At 43.5% G+C, this 15,627-nt stretch overlaps 2 protein-coding genes across 2 annotated transcripts in view; both read right to left on the bottom strand.

The window, feature by feature from the left end:
• LOC133108017 (somatostatin-2-like) overlaps positions 1 to 142 on the bottom strand; it is a 2,195-nt gene extending 2,053 nt beyond the window's left edge. The window contains exon 1 of the mRNA XM_061217421.1: positions 1 to 142. This exon is cut by the window's left edge and continues 259 nt beyond it. The gene's annotated coding sequence lies outside the window, so the exon portion shown is untranslated.
• Positions 143 to 266: 124 nt separating this feature from the next.
• Positions 267 to 15,627, bottom strand: part of col4a3 (collagen, type IV, alpha 3) — a 47,351-nt gene continuing 31,990 nt past the window's right edge. The window contains exons 38-52 of the mRNA XM_061217383.1: positions 13,804 to 13,930; positions 13,630 to 13,710; positions 12,395 to 12,496; positions 11,757 to 11,804; positions 11,438 to 11,623; positions 10,794 to 10,924; positions 10,372 to 10,444; positions 9,158 to 9,229; positions 8,183 to 8,308; positions 7,232 to 7,330; positions 6,918 to 7,127; positions 6,065 to 6,242; positions 5,608 to 5,722; positions 5,235 to 5,407; positions 267 to 2,710 (exon numbers count right to left, since the gene is read on the bottom strand). Of these exons, the coding sequence (XP_061073367.1) occupies positions 2,632 to 2,710; positions 5,235 to 5,407; positions 5,608 to 5,722; positions 6,065 to 6,242; positions 6,918 to 7,127; positions 7,232 to 7,330; positions 8,183 to 8,308; positions 9,158 to 9,229; positions 10,372 to 10,444; positions 10,794 to 10,924; positions 11,438 to 11,623; positions 11,757 to 11,804; positions 12,395 to 12,496; positions 13,630 to 13,710; positions 13,804 to 13,930 (1,800 nt within the window). The 3' untranslated portion in view covers positions 267 to 2,631. The remainder of the gene's footprint in view (positions 2,711 to 5,234; positions 5,408 to 5,607; positions 5,723 to 6,064; positions 6,243 to 6,917; positions 7,128 to 7,231; positions 7,331 to 8,182; positions 8,309 to 9,157; positions 9,230 to 10,371; positions 10,445 to 10,793; positions 10,925 to 11,437; positions 11,624 to 11,756; positions 11,805 to 12,394; positions 12,497 to 13,629; positions 13,711 to 13,803; positions 13,931 to 15,627) is intronic.

Here is a 15,627-nt window from a genome sequence, read left to right as displayed (position 1 = left end):
CATGTTTCCACAGCGATGGTGGCATGTCCTGTTCCTGCCCCGTTCGCTTAAGAGGCCCTCGGAGTTCGGTTATTTACTCACAAAGCCAGAGTAGGGCTTGGTAATATTGACTTCATGAAAGAGCCACATAATAAAACTATCACTCTGCGTAGACTCGGCACTCTCCGTTAATCTAAAACACACACAACGGAGAAATGTCTGCTCTATAAACCACTCAGGGAAAAAACCGCGGAGAACATATCTAATGACATCACAGGATTGCAGTGTTTATTTGAAGGTCTTTATTCCTTTAATGGCTTTCCAAGGTGAAATAGCAGTCCTCTCTCTGTCGCTATAACATGGCAGTGCTCTCTGAGTAACTACAACATGACGGTCCACTCTTTGGAACTATAACACGGAATGTGATATAACACAACCCTGCAAACCCAGCCTTTAACTTTTACTGGCTCCATACAGAGTTAACAAATAAAGGTTGACACTGCTGGATCAATCTAAGAAGTGGAAGATGAGACTGGTGCGTGTTGATTAACCCATAACGTATGAATGGAGCGTGTACTATGTGAGGGTGGGTGGGTGTTCAGGAGTCAAGCCAATGATGTGCTGAGGAGGTTGGGGTCCAAACAGAATATCTCAGTGACCTTTAGCTCCTGTGAGAGCAAAGCCCTGGCCCGTTAATGTGTGACACTGGGCTGTGTGGCCTATCAGCGCGAGACGCTGGCTTTGCAATGCTGAAGGACACGCACAGCTCTGTGCTGCCACCCTGTGGCCATGCTGTGAACAGCAGGAGAAGGCTGCTGCTAACTGGAGCAAAGCCTCTTACTGTCTCTTTTGCAAGACAGACATTCAAATGTGTTACACTCATAGGATCCGTACTGACCATGCTTTCATGACCTCATAATGACATAACAGTAACAAAAATTACAGTTCCATTTAATAAAAAAATATATAATTATACAATAAATTGGTAATTGATGTGTGTGTTGTCTAATATACAGTAGATGCTAGTCAAAAAAGTAGTTGAAACAGAATGATGAAAAAGTTTACAATAGTGATTAGGGTAAAAGCTAAGCTGTTTGGGCTGTGTGCTGTAAAGTTATCCGAGATTTGTAGTGAAGAGGTTCGGTTTTTTGTGGGGGCGCAGGTTGGTAAGTGTGGTGGGGGTGGATATTGAAAATGGTTGCTGAAAATGTCAAACAAATCATTTGGAACTAAGTACCTCGTGCATTTAAAACATTTGTGCCAAAATTACTACAACCCAATCCATTCCAGAACAAATCAATTAAATAGGATTATGATTGATATATTAAGTACAGTGCCTTCTCCTTCTGTTATTTATTGTAATTATTTTAAGATTTACTATGTGTTGATGTATTTGTTACAAGGTACAATCTGGAAAATAAATGATTTAACACTTAAGTGGCTGTGACCACTTGAAGACATTATCTGTGGATGTGGCTTTCTACGTCACAGTAACGACCATCCAATCATATTCACCGCCAGACACATCAGTCCAGCCAACACCCATGATGCAAAGCTGCTTTTCGCACTGCAGTCTACAGACATCAGTCAGGAGACGCTCCCTGTGCCGCTTCAGCCAGCAGACTGTTCCCCCACGTGAGGGTCATCCTGGCCACCTGAACCTGTCCGTCCGTCCGTCTGCCTGTCCATCGGCCATGATGTCCCATGTCCCCCCGACCCCCTCCTGCACTGCTCTGTACCAGACTGTGGGGCCCATTCACATTCTGGAAGAGTGCCTTAACAGGAAGAGTCAGCCTACGGTCCTTGTAATTTGTTTTAAAGGACAATTCAGTCAAAAGCATACAAAAAAAGGTATTTTTACTGTTGCAGGCGGCAACACAAGCACCCAGAGCACAAAACACTGCCCTGCTTGACATGTAATGCACGTAAGATTACAGAAATGATGGTGTTACTTAAAATAGGCTGGAAGACAGATCCATGTTTCCCTTGCCTCAGGGTCCCATAGTTAATTGATAAAGCCTTTTTCAGTCATGTCTATGAGATGCTGGGGAAAGACTTAATTGTAATCACAATGATAAATTGGATGACCAGTTAGCTGAGATTGGAATGATTTTTAAATTCTAGCTACATTACATTTTATAACTTACAGGAACACATCAAGCTAATTTCGGTGTAGATTGCTACTACAAAAACTGAAAATTAAAATAGAATTTGATCAGGTCATGAGTTGATTGTGTTCTGTGATATGTGTGTTGCTGACTGCAACAAAACAAGACAAACAAACAAAACAATGGAAAATTACACCTTTTACATAAGTAGTCTTAGTTGATTGTTGATTTAACACTGTTTTTGAATAGCTGGCCCAAAGATCTGTTTAAAAATAAAAATCAGTTAGCACCACGTTTGTTTTGCTCGTTTCAAGATTACGTCGCGAAATTAAACAACCGCCGGAAATGTTCATTGAAAAGAAAAGGATTGTGGCCATCTGTAAAGACTGAGAAAGGATCAGCGACAAAACAATACTGTAGGAAACCCGAAAGGGCGCGGGTAGTGATGCGCCTCACTCGCGGTAAGCACCGTGGGTAAAGTCTGCCGTCCACAGTGGACGGGTCAGTCTGGCGACCCCTCCGGGGTTCGGCCACTTCGCCGTGGTCACTGCTTCATGCACACGCGACAGCGGCTGATGAGGCTCCCTGGGCCACGCCCCGTCTGTGACCGCGGGACAGGAGGGCTGCGGAAACACAGGCGTTACACGGTCATACCGCCATTTTACATCACACCAACACACTGAACACATTTACTGTACGCTGCGTGTATATTAGGCAGTGGTCTCTCTGTGTGTTAGGAGTGGCCAACCCAGATCCTGGAGAGTTGCAGGGTCTGCTGGCTTTTGTTGTTACTCATCGTGTAATTGATCCATTCAAGCAGTCGATTACACAGTTAACTCACCTCACCTGATCTCTTTGGTCTAAGTGGTTGTTGTATTTACAGTTTTTTACAATGGTTTTCACACTTGTCTCAATACCATGTCCACTTTTTCAAAACACTTAACACATTCACCATATCATTAGACTATGTGAACTAAACTGTGGATATTTTTGCATTGCTTTCATACTAAAGGCATTCAATCACCACTTCTTCCAAAATTCATGAATACCTCTCTCAGTCAGTGTTCACTACCAGCAAATGTTTGTACAAATACAGCCATATAGATACTCTGTTCAAAACAGTTAACTTTCAGTTCAAAACCCAATAAAATTCTGATCATTGTGGAAGGAAATATGAAACTATATGCTTGAAATACGTAAGACAGATCATTCTGATTTGAGAATAAAGTTTATTCAGTTTATTCATTTTTTTTGTTTGCAGCCTTGTTGCCATCTATACAAAAGTGATCATACTTGCATTGAAATGTGCATGTATATAGGGTAAATATAGATGTAGTTGTCACTGAAGAGATTTTTCCACTATTACTGCTGTATATGTACTGTTGAAACACCTGGCTGTCATTTCAGTGAACAACCTACCCAGGTGTCTGTTGTTTGTGCCCCGTTACCACATATACAAAAGGGGCCACCTTTGGATTGGCATTTGCATTCTTTAGCCTTGTGGGGAAAATGGATGGAGCCAGAGGTAGAGGAAGAAGACATCATGGAAGAGCAAGAACAGTTGTGTCTGATTAAATCAGAGCCACAGTCATTGATCATATGGTAAATCATGGTCTATCCCTGAGGGAATCAGGTTGAGGGTTCAACCAAACTTGCCTAAATCCACAGTGGCTTCAATAGTGAGGATTTTCAGGCAAACCAACAGGTACTATACAGTATTTACAGCATTCTGACTGAAGGAGTTCAATTGATGTGTATATTACAGCAGTACTGTGATTTGAGAAGTCTCCAGAAAAAGCAGATGTATCAGTGCACACTTGTCTTTGACTCACTACAGGACCCAGCGGTTACCTCACACAGTCACACAGGGGGAAGGGGAAGAATGTTTACGCCTCAACAGAAGGATATAATAGTTGGGATGGTCATTGTCAACAACAGCATCAGGCTAAGAGAAATACGCAACAACATAATCGCAGACAAGAACTTATTTCCAAACATTGAGAGTGTAAGCACTACAACCATTTCAAGAGTGCTACAGAAACATCGGATCAGGATGAAACAGTTGTACACTGTCCCCCTTGACAGGAACTCTGAGGGTGTCAAGGAACTCAGGTACCAATATGAAGTTTATGAAGGTATATGTGAAGGCCTTGGACCACCACCCACATGAACAGATGTCACTTCTAGATGCAATGGCTGCTGGGTGTATGGACATAACAGTGGAACACATCCAGGGCTGGGTAAGGCACGCAAATAGATGTTTTCCTCGGTGTATAGCAAGAGATAACATTCGGAGTGATGTTGATGAAAATCTATGGCCAAATGCCATAGGACAGGATGGATGGACCAGGCCAACAGTAGACTTTTGATACTGATAGGCAGACAATATATGTGCGAATTACTGTATATAGTGAAAATATTGGTTTTTGGGATGTATTTGTTATTGATTGTAATGTATTTTGAGTAATTGATTGTATTGTATTTTTCTTTTCTGGATTACAGTATATTGCACTGTGAGAACAAACGTCAAAATACTGTAAACCCTCTGAAGAATACTGTTGCTTTTGTGATTTGTTCTTTATCATATATTGTTTTACATTACACAGTAAAAACTGTTATTCTGTGTTTCTAATATAGTAAAACATTCATTCATTTACAGTTTACTGTAAATTTACCACACTCAGTCATGATCTCTATTGTGAGAGGCAAACCAACAGATCAAAAGTTTCTTTAGCTGCTTGGCTTCAAATATTTGTGGATGCAAAAATAGAGGAAAGGGAAACACATAATATATGTATTTAGTAATGCTCCAAGTTGTTTGTGTTTTGTAGTTCATTGAACATTTAGTGACAAAGTAGTCTTATGGGAGAAAGCATATGCTATAGTTATGGCAGCATGAGTCACTTTTGGTTGAAATATTAAGTGTTTTGGTGGTTGAAGTGCATTTTGCACCAAAGGTTAACTGATGTGCTCAGGTGTGTGTTTCAAAAGCACACTGTGTGAAGAGTTTTGAAAAAGTGGACATGGTATTGAGACAAGTGTGAAAACGATTGTAAAAAACTGTAAGATGGAAACAGAAACCAACAGACACTGTGGTTCCCCAGGACCAGGGTTGGCCATCCCTGCTGTGTATGAGTAATGGTTCACCTGAACATGTCGTGGGGGTCGAGAGAGGCCAGCCAGTAACTGTATGAGCCCCTGTAGTAGTTGCAGGTTCCACGCCCGTGGCACTCCAGCGAAGGGACTTTGGTGAATTTCTCCAGACAGGAGCCTGGGGAAGACAGTGGCTGGCTAGAGCCCTCAGCCCCCGCGCCTGTTTGCTGTGGAAACAAAGCAGCCGGACTAGGCCTCAGCTTCCTGCTACACAGGAGGGCACAAAACTCTGGAGTCTGGAGGGACAGTATCTTAGGTGTAACCAATTTTGCTTTGCCCAGAAATAAATTAGATTTGTTTTGTTATTTTCTAGAAAAAATTAAAGTACAATTAGGTCTGGGTTTCAGACACATTGAGCAGCTCCTACCATGAAGAAGGAGTATCCTGTCCACAGAGACTGCCACCCATAGGGGCATTCAGGAATCTCATTCGTCTGGCTGTGAATGGGGATTAAATTGGCACTGGCTTCACACACCGAACACCTAAGAGAAATAGAGAGGGAAAGGCAAAGTTTAATGAAATCATCAGGTGTCCACACTGTGGAGCAGGGCTGTCCAACCCTGTTCCTGGAGATCTACTGCACCATCCTGTAGTTTTCTCTTCCCGAACAGACCTCATTCAAAAGTATTTTGGAGATGCTAATTAGGAGAATCAGGTGTGCCAAATGAGGGTTGAAATGAAAACGGACAGGACGGTAGATCTCCAGGAACAGGGACGGGCAGCACAGCTCTTGAGGCTTACAGTCCAGCCAGGTCCCTTTCCTCCTGGTACAATCTTCCCTGCATGAGTTCTGGCCCAGTTCGGGTTCTGCTCAAAGGCTGTACCTGCTGATGTATCTCTCCACTGATTCAGCAGGGATGAGAGCCGTGTCAACGTCCACCTGTTCTTCAGTGGACAGCCAATAGGAGTAGTCATTGCGGGCGGCGTAGTGACAGGTGTTGTCGGGGTTGCAGTACAGAAAAGGCATGGTGGAGAAACGCAGCAGGCAGCTTCCCAGAGTTCCTGAAAGAGACCAGCCCGACTCAATGCTCCTGGATTGGGTTATTCCTCCAGACAAAGTTTGTGTTTAGATTCAGGATTGTGGTGAGATTTTCTGCGTGTGGCACATGTGTGTGTGAGTGAGTGAGTGTACATGTGTGAGTGTGTGTGTGTGTGTGTGTGAGAGCATGCCAGTGAGTGAGTGTGCATGTGTGTGTGAGCGTGTATAAGTGTGTGAGGGTGTGTGTGTGTGCGTGTTTGTCTATGTGTGCATGTGTGTGTGAGTGTGTATTAGTGTGTGAGGGTGTGTGTGTGTGTGTGTGTGAGTGAGTGAGTGTATGAGCATGCATGCGTGAGTGTGTGTGTGCACTATATGTTTGTATGTGTGAGAGTGTGGGTGTGTGTGTGTGTGCACTATATGTTTGTATGTGTGAGAGTGTGGGTGTGTGTGTGTGTGCACTATATGTTTGTATGTGTGAGAGTGTGGGTGTGTGTGTATGTGTGCACTATTTGTTTGTGTGTGTGTGCATGTGTGTGCTTGTGTATGTGTGAGTGCGTATTAGTGTATGAGGGTGTGTGTATGTGTGTGTGTGAGTGTGTGCATGTTTGTGTGTGTGTGTGTGTGTATGCATGTGTGTGCTTGTGTATGTGTGAGTGTGTATTAGTGTATGAGGGTGTGTGTGTGTGTGTGTGTAATACCCAGATCTTGCCCGTGGCCTCTGCTGTTGCCGTTGATGTAGATGAGGGAGTAGCCGGAGTAGAGGAAGCTGCTCCCTGCGGGACACTGGGGCACGTGCTGCTCCTGGCTGTGCCGGGTGAACAGGAAGCTGTCGCTCCCGTCTGGGCGCCAGCCACCTGGGGTCCCCTTCACACCTTTACGACCGGTGGGCCCTAAAAAGCCCTTCAGCCCTGATAGAACACAGAGCAGGGAGTGGAGTGTGAGTACTGGGCACAGCCGTGCTGCATGCAGAGTATAAGCACTCATGTGTGTATACGGGGGGCTGTGTTCACACCTAGCTGTCCTGAGTACCCTCTGTCACCCTTCGGTCCCAGGTGCCCTGGGGGGCCATGATCCCCTTTTGGGCCAGAGGGACCTTTAGGACCCTGGGGTCCTGCCACAGAAGGGTCATGAGTCAGCAATTTAAAAAGTGCACGCATCACCCAGTCAGAAAGGAATGTGGCATGATTAAGGATTACATACCGGAAGGAATTATATTTCAAATATATACTGTAAACTTAAGTATTTTGAGAAAGAAAGAAATTGCATTTATATTACTGTATATTCCATTTGAGAAAATGTATTGCGTTACCATAATTACCATACATGTTGCATGTGTATACCATGTACAGTGCCCTCCATAATGTTTGGGAACAGCAATGTTATGTAAATGAAAGTCATGTTTAGTTTTATGTTGCATATCCTTTGCATGCCATGACATCCTGATGTCTCTGACCTATCAACCTCATCAGAGTCTGGATATCTTATTTTCTGGTTGTCCTACAAGCAAGACTAAAACTCTTTGCATTTGAATGAATCTTTATAGGAATTTGGGGGTGGGACTAGATTCAGATGTAAATTATGTGGATACAGTATGGAACACATTTGTTGGCTAAATGGCTAAGTCATTGCTAAATATTGTCAATAATTGTTTATCCTGAATTCCATTGAGAAGGAGAAACTATTATTTTGTATCTACTGCACATCTGGCAACAGCATGATGGTTTGAAGCTCATTTGATTCCTTGAACCAATGATGACTTAAAGCCATTTAGCCAAAGTATTTTATATCATACTCTGCACCAATATACTGTATTTTTAATATATGTCTTCCCTTTATATCTGTTGAGTTGCATACAGTATGAGTTGTATGAGCTCCATACAGTACATCGGATAGCGGTGAGAAGGGTACAGATATGGGTGCTATATGAGGTAATAAAAATTTGATATGCAGATCGTAACTCTACCTGGGAATCCTATTGGGCCTGCCTCCCCTGGGGGGCCCCGTTCCCCAGGCAGCCCTTCAGGCCCTGGGTCACCCGGGTCCCCTGGGATGATGACAACCTCCACAAAGAAAGGGCTACCCGCTGGTCCTGGTGTGAAAGACAAGAGTCAGAGAGCAGGAACCCAACCGCTCCTGAAAGGCAATAACCTACCTCAGCAGGTTCAGGCGATGTGTATGATGTTGCCACTAGCGATCATTATATCTGATGGACGGTCGTAATGGCTTTTAGTGTACACTACAGCGACAAACCACTCGACGTCGTCGCTACATGAATCCTCCTTGTGCCCATCGCTGACACATCAAATGTGTTGAACATTGAACCCATCACTCGCTCACTTGTCAAGGCAACCTTAAAATAGAATGTTCTCATCTGTGATTATCTTTAGCAAAATGTCATCAGCTTGTCTTGAGCTCACAATGACTCCACTTTGGCGATGCGTTCTTGGCGACAGCGTCACGCAATAATAGAATGTTGGTGACAATGCAGCGATAGTACCTAACTATAAACTGGCTTTACACTTCAGCTACCTGCTTCACATGCCCAGGAGTGCATGTGTGCATGTTTCAACTGTGTACACAACTCCTCTTAAAGGAATGATCCAATGTGGATCCAAATAAAGAAATAACGTACACACGATGTTTTGAACAAAATCACAATATTTCTTGAATAAATATATATATATATATTTATATTTGCATTGCATTTTGAAATACATTTGAAATACTATTTAGAAATGTGTTTGATAAATACATTGGAAATTCATTTCTATATAAAAAGCCAGGAGTGCATAGTAAAATGCATTCGAAATGTTTTTATTTTCCAGACGAAAATAGTGAATTACCATTTTTAAAAAGCAAAACAAGAGGGAAGCATAAATGATGATATGCAATATCTGAATCAGTAAGTTAATTTAGCCAGACGAGCAGCAGTCCTCACCTGGGGGGCCTGAAAGCCCCTTTTTCCCAGGATTTCCACACGGCCCCCCCGGCCCACGTTCTCCATCCTCACCTGGAGTAAAGGACGGCCGTTTATTCACTCGTTCATTTCAGGTTCATACCCACCCTTCTGCATCAGCCGGAGGAGCTCGGCATACTGATAAAGCCCAACTTCCTGTGACATGTAGTTAGGGCGTTGTACATGCAGTCTATTCATGTGACATATGGTTAGGGTATGGCATATATACAGCCTATTCCTGTGACATATGGTTAGGGTATGGCATATATACAGTCTATTCCTATGACATATGGTTAGGGTATGGTATATATACAGTCTATTCCTGTGACATATGGTTAGGGTATGGTATATATACAGTCTATTCCTGTGACATATGGTTAGGGTATGGTATATATACAGTCTATTCCTGTGACATATGGTTAGGGTATGGTATATATACAGTCTATTCCTGTGACATATGGTTAGGGTATGTTATATATACAGTCTATTCCTGTGACATATGGTGAGGATATGGTATATATACAGTCTATTCCTGTGACATATGGTTAGGGTATGGTATATATACAGTCTATTCCTATGACATATGGTTAGGGTATGGTATATATACAGTCTATTCCTGTGACATATGGTTAGGGTATGGTATATATACAGTCTATTCCTGTGACATATGGTTAGGGTATGGTATATATACAGTATATTAATGTGACATATGGTTAGGGTATGGTATATATACAGTCTATTCCTGTGACATATGGTTAGGGTATGGTATATATACAGTCTATTCCTGTGACATATGGTTAGGGTATGGTATATATACAGTCTATTCCTGTGACATATGGTTAGGGTATGGTATATATACAGTCTATTCCTGTGACATATGGTTAGGGTATGATATATATACAGTCTATTCCTGTGACATATGGTGAGGATATGGTATATATACAGTCTATTCCTGTGACATATGGTTAGGGTATGGTATATATACAGTCTATTCCTATGACATATGGTTAGGGTATGGCATATATACAGTATATTAATGTGACATATGGTTAGGGTGTTGCATTTATACAGTATATTCATCTGACATATGGTTGGGGTGTTGCAATAGTGAGAATTGTTGTAATGTTACTTTAACATAATGAACATAACATCAATGGTCTTGAAAGTGGTTTTGGAAATGTAAAAAATATCAATACCTTGTGGTCCTGTTACCCCTAAAGTCCCAGATTCACCTTTGGCCCCTTTGCGTCCATTTTTCCTATCTTCCCCCTGTGCACAGTGGCAGCAGCACAACCAGCGTTAAGCAGTGCAGACGCCAATGAGGAAATGAGTGGATGAACCTGTGAACTAACACACCAACGTGAGTGATGCTTCAAGACTCTTCCTCTCAGCAAGGAACATGCGCAACAACGGAAGGAGCAACACAAGGGGCCTCTCACATCCTTGCAAAGCAAAATATGCAGTGAGTCACAACATATTAACCTAGGATATGAATACTTTTCAATGAACAAATGAAGAAGAATGGCCTTGCCTGGTGTCTGGGGGAGTGTGCATTGTGCTGTTTTAAAAGGACAGTGTGGATAGTGGGGCTGCTCTCTCAGGTCAAGGTGTCACTCACATGCGTCCCAGGGTCACCAGAGTCCCCTCGTTCACCAGGCACCCCCCTCAGCCCCGGGGCACCTGGATCCCCCTTATCTCCTTTCCCCCCTGTCCCTGGGGGTCCTGGGGGGCCTTGGGGGCCTTTCAGCCCTAAAGGAGGGAGGGGGGGTGGGGGGTAACCACATTAATATCAATGCCAGGAAAACAACATTTTGACAGAGGCTCAGAGAAGTATATAAGGGTTGGCAGATCTTTTTACAAAACAGTAGCTAAGGTACTTCGCTGGGACCTGGAAGGTCGGTGGTTCAAGTCCCAGTGCAGCTACAATAAGAGCAGCGCCACTGTTGGGCCCTTGAGCAAGGCCCTTAACCCGACATTGCTCCAGGGGAGATTGGCCCCTGCTTAGTCTAATCAACGGTAAGGCCCCTTTGGATAAAAGCGTCAGCAAAATAACTGTAATGCAATGTAATAAAGTAGAGACAGAATGAAAGCATAGACAGGTAAATAAAGCAAGAGGCACGGACGAGTAAGATGGAGCGGGACAGGCAGAGACACAGTGTGAGAGGATGGGTACATGACAGGTCATGAGCGCTAGCGGTAAGCAGGGGCAGGAAAGGCAGAGGGAGTGGAACGAGACTGTGTGTTATTGACAGGCCTGTTCACCTGGTCTCCCCACACTGCCCATCCGCCCACGGTCTCCTTTACTCCCGCTAATGCACATCCCGTCTTTCCCCTGAAGGCCAGGGCTGCCAAGGGGCCCCGGGGGGCCACAGCGCCCTTTGTCTCCCAGGGGACCTCTGGGACCAGGGGGCCCAAAGGGGCCAGGATCTCCAGGCTCTCCTCTCACACCTGTGGAAAAGTATTCATTATTATTATTGTGATTATTATTATTATTATTATTATTATTATTGTGATTATTATTATCTCTCTGCTTTAAGCTGTGCCCATGTGAATGAGGTCAGAGACATGAATGGGGTCTTACCTGTTGCGCCCTTTGACCCTTTTTTGCCTGGCTCCCCTATTGTTGTTGCTGATGGAGGTAGAGCACAAACATGATCATTTGAGACAGCAGACCTCAGTTTGTATGTGTGTGTGTACGTATGTGTATGTGTGTGTGTCTGTGCGTATGTGTATGTGTGTGTGTGCATGTGCGTGCGTGTGTGTGTGTGTTTGTGTGCGTATGTGTGCATATGTGTGTGTGTGTGTGTGTGTGTGTGTGTGTGTGTGTGTGTGTGTGTGTGTGTGTGTGTGTGTGTGTGTGTGTGTGTGTGTGTGTGTGTGTGTGTGTGTGTGTGTGCGCGTGCGCATATGGGGCGGCCTGTAGCATGGGGCGGCCTGTAGCATAGTGGTTAAGGTAAATGACTGGGACACGCAAGGTCGGTGGTTCTAATCCCAGTTTAGCCAAATAAGATCTGCACAGCCGTTGGGCCCTTGAGCAAGGCACTTAACCCTGCACTGCTCCAGGGGAGGATTGTTTCCTGCTTAGTCTAATCAACTGTACGTCGCTCTGGATAAGAGCGTCTGCCAAATGCCAATAATGTAATGTAATGTAAATGTATGTGTGCGTGTGTGTTTGTGTGTGTGTGTGTGTGTGTGTGTGTGTGTGTTTGTCCCACTCACCCCCCATGCATCCCTTCTCTCCCACATGGCCTGGGATCCCATCCCGGCCTTGGTTTCCCTTGCTGCCAGGCTGGCCAGGAGCTCCAGCACTACCTGTGTTTCCTGCACCAGTGAAGGACTCAGTCACTCATCAATAGAAAATCACGTCACTGGGAGCAGAAGGAATGAGCTCTGTGAGCTGCATCTGTGAGCTGCCAGAGACACGGCTCCTTTTATCCTTCTCAATGTAATTACGTATATGTGACAAATACAGTATATCCATCAACACATTTGCGAGACAGCAGTTAACACAGGTCACACTGTGCACAGTCAAGCTTCGGGTGAGCAGTCCCACCTAATATAAATAGTAATTCATCACAAAAATCTATATTTTAAGTGAAATGTTTGCATTTGCTGAAAACCTCAAAAGACAGGAATTCATCAGCTCTAATATCATCAGCCTGCTCTCCATCAAGGTATCAGCACAGATCTCTGACAACATGCTACAGCCATATACAATGCCTACTGTACATCAAACAACATGCTCACCACTGGGCAGATTGTTTAAGATCCAAAATTCACCATCTTCACAAGTCACAAGTAGTGTACAGTAAAGCGTATTGGCAATTTTACATATCTGAGCACCATTTCATTTAGAACTTTCAATTTGCCTAATTCATTTTAGCATTGGATCTCGCCATGTTAAAGTCTATGGACAATTCATCAGCAAAATTTTGAATTTCGAGGTCTCATTCAAATTTTATTAAATGTACAGTCATGAAATGAGAAAAAAAAACCATGTATATTTCTGATTTGCCCACAGAAGGAGTGGTCATGTGTCGGGATATTTAATTGTAGTCATCATGTTTAAATGTGCGCAAAGATTATCAAGGCTATCCATAACACAGAAATGGTGCAATGGAGCAATACTAAAATCAGTAGTTGGCGAGCCTGTTGCCATTGTCGTAGACCTACAAAATGGCATTGAGATTGGGTGAGATTGGCCTATTGAGTTTGCTATATCTCTCCAGAACTTGGATGTCTTGATTAATCCAGCCACACTTTATCCCTAATCTCAGGGATAGCTGTAGAACTACTCACACTTTCTCTCTGCACCTTCAAAAACATGAGCAAGACACCTAACCCCCAAATGCTGCGTGTGCATGAATGGGTGAATGATACGCTTCAGTTGCACAGCGCATTGGATAAATGTGCTATATAAATTCCAACCCTTTACCATTTACCATTAATCTTACCTGGAGGGCCTGTGGAGCCAGGAGCGCCAGGGATTCCTCGGGGCCCATCAGAGCCCTTGCCCCCCAGAGGCCCTGGGAGTCCTGAAACAAAAGAAGAGTCCAGTGATTCTCTTTGGGGCTGCTTACTATTGGATATATACGTTATTCTCTCACAAAAGAAGATGGCAGAAATACCTGGATACCCTGGGAATCCCGGGTCTCCTTTGGTTCCAGGAGCACCAAGGTAACCCTTAGGTCCCATGCCACCCAAAACACCTCTGTGCCCCTTCTCTCCTATTCGCCCTGGGGTGCCTGGTGTACCCTATGCATGGGACACCACAGTGAGACAGGGGGCAGAGGGGAAGAAGGATGAAAGACAGGGAAAGAGGGATTTATGTCTCTTTCAGTGCAGTCTGTAAGTATATTGACAGTGACACAATTTTTGCTTTTTGGCTCTGTAAGGCAACACACACATGGATTTGATGTGGATTTCAAAAAATATATATGCATGAATATGAATATGAAAACAATGAATATGAATAGTACAGCTTAATTTGAAGATATTATTATTATTATTATTATTGCAGCCCTTTTTATAGTATCACTGTCCAAATACTTATGGACAGTGCTGTATTTAAACTTACAGCTCAATTAAAGTAAATGTTCAGTAACTTATAAATGTAAATATCACAAAAAACATTTGATAATGAATAAACACATTTTTTTTTTACAATTGAATTACAAGAAATTAGTCAACAAATACACATAGTGACCTGCTGAATGCCTCTATTACCCTCTGGGATATGTATAGCAACCTGCTGAACACCACTATTACCCTCTGCCATACGCATAGCAACCTGCTGACCACTATTACCCTCTGCCATACACATAGCAACCTCCTGAACACCACTATTACCCTCTGCCATAAGCATAGCAACCTGCTGAACACCACTATTACCCTCTGCCATACGCATAGCAACCTCCTGACCACTATTACCCTCTGCATACGCATAGCAACCTGCTGAACACCACTATTATCCTCTGCCATACGCATAGCAACCTGCTGACCACTATTACCCTCTGCCATACGCATAGCAAGCTGCTGAACACCACTATTACCCTCTGCCATACGCATAGCAAGCTGCTGAACACCACTATTATCCTCTGCCATACGCATAGCAACCTGCTGACCACTATTACCCTCTGCCATACGCATAGCAAGCTGCTGAACACCACTATTACCCTCTGCCATACGCATAGCAAGCTGCTGAACACCACTATTACCCTCTGCCATACGCATAGCAACCTGCTGAACACCACTAAGCACAATTTCCTCAGCGTATTTCCAGAGGTCGCCGCATTGCTTTGAAGCAGCTATAGATCAGACGATCTGACAGACAGCTGATCCCAGTGCATGTGCCCCTAGCCATAGATTCCAAACCAGGAATTTCATCCACACCCGAGCAGCAGATACACCCCCTTTATACGCATTCTTTAATGCTTATCTATGCTTTTCTGACTGCCTCGCATAGGAGGAATTAGGAGCATATATTCTACTTCCCCCACATTCATTAAAAAGTTGCTTGTCTGTGTAAAATCTCTCCAGCTCAGGTCATAATTGTAGAGTAACCGCAAAACATTTCGCTGACAAAAAAGGTGATGATACATTTTCGCCAACAACCTGTTTTGATGGTAGCGGCAAAGGAGCTAGAGTGACGGAAATCACCAGCGGTGATGACTAATACATTTTGCATTTCAACTGACAAATATAGGCGTGACAAGAGGACATGTCCTGAAAAATGTGTAGTCCTAATAACTGAATTTATTCACACATTCTTTTTCTGTTTTTTTTTATCAAATGAGAGTTGGTGGTAAAACATGCATAGTAAGCAGAGTTGCAGAAAATAAACTGGTTAATGCATGCCCGTTGGGTTTAATTTCCCACACAGGCTGAATTCCCCATAGATTTTTTTTTTTCACTGTCGATTAAAAAGAAAAAAACTATTGATTCCCCTGCTC

Source organism: Conger conger, chromosome 13 (genome assembly GCF_963514075.1).
Source record: "Conger conger chromosome 13, fConCon1.1, whole genome shotgun sequence".
In the NCBI taxonomy this organism is placed as follows: domain Eukaryota; kingdom Metazoa; phylum Chordata; class Actinopteri; order Anguilliformes; family Congridae; genus Conger; species Conger conger.
Note: the sequence above shows the minus strand (reverse complement) of the source record. Positions and strands in the feature narration are given on the sequence as shown.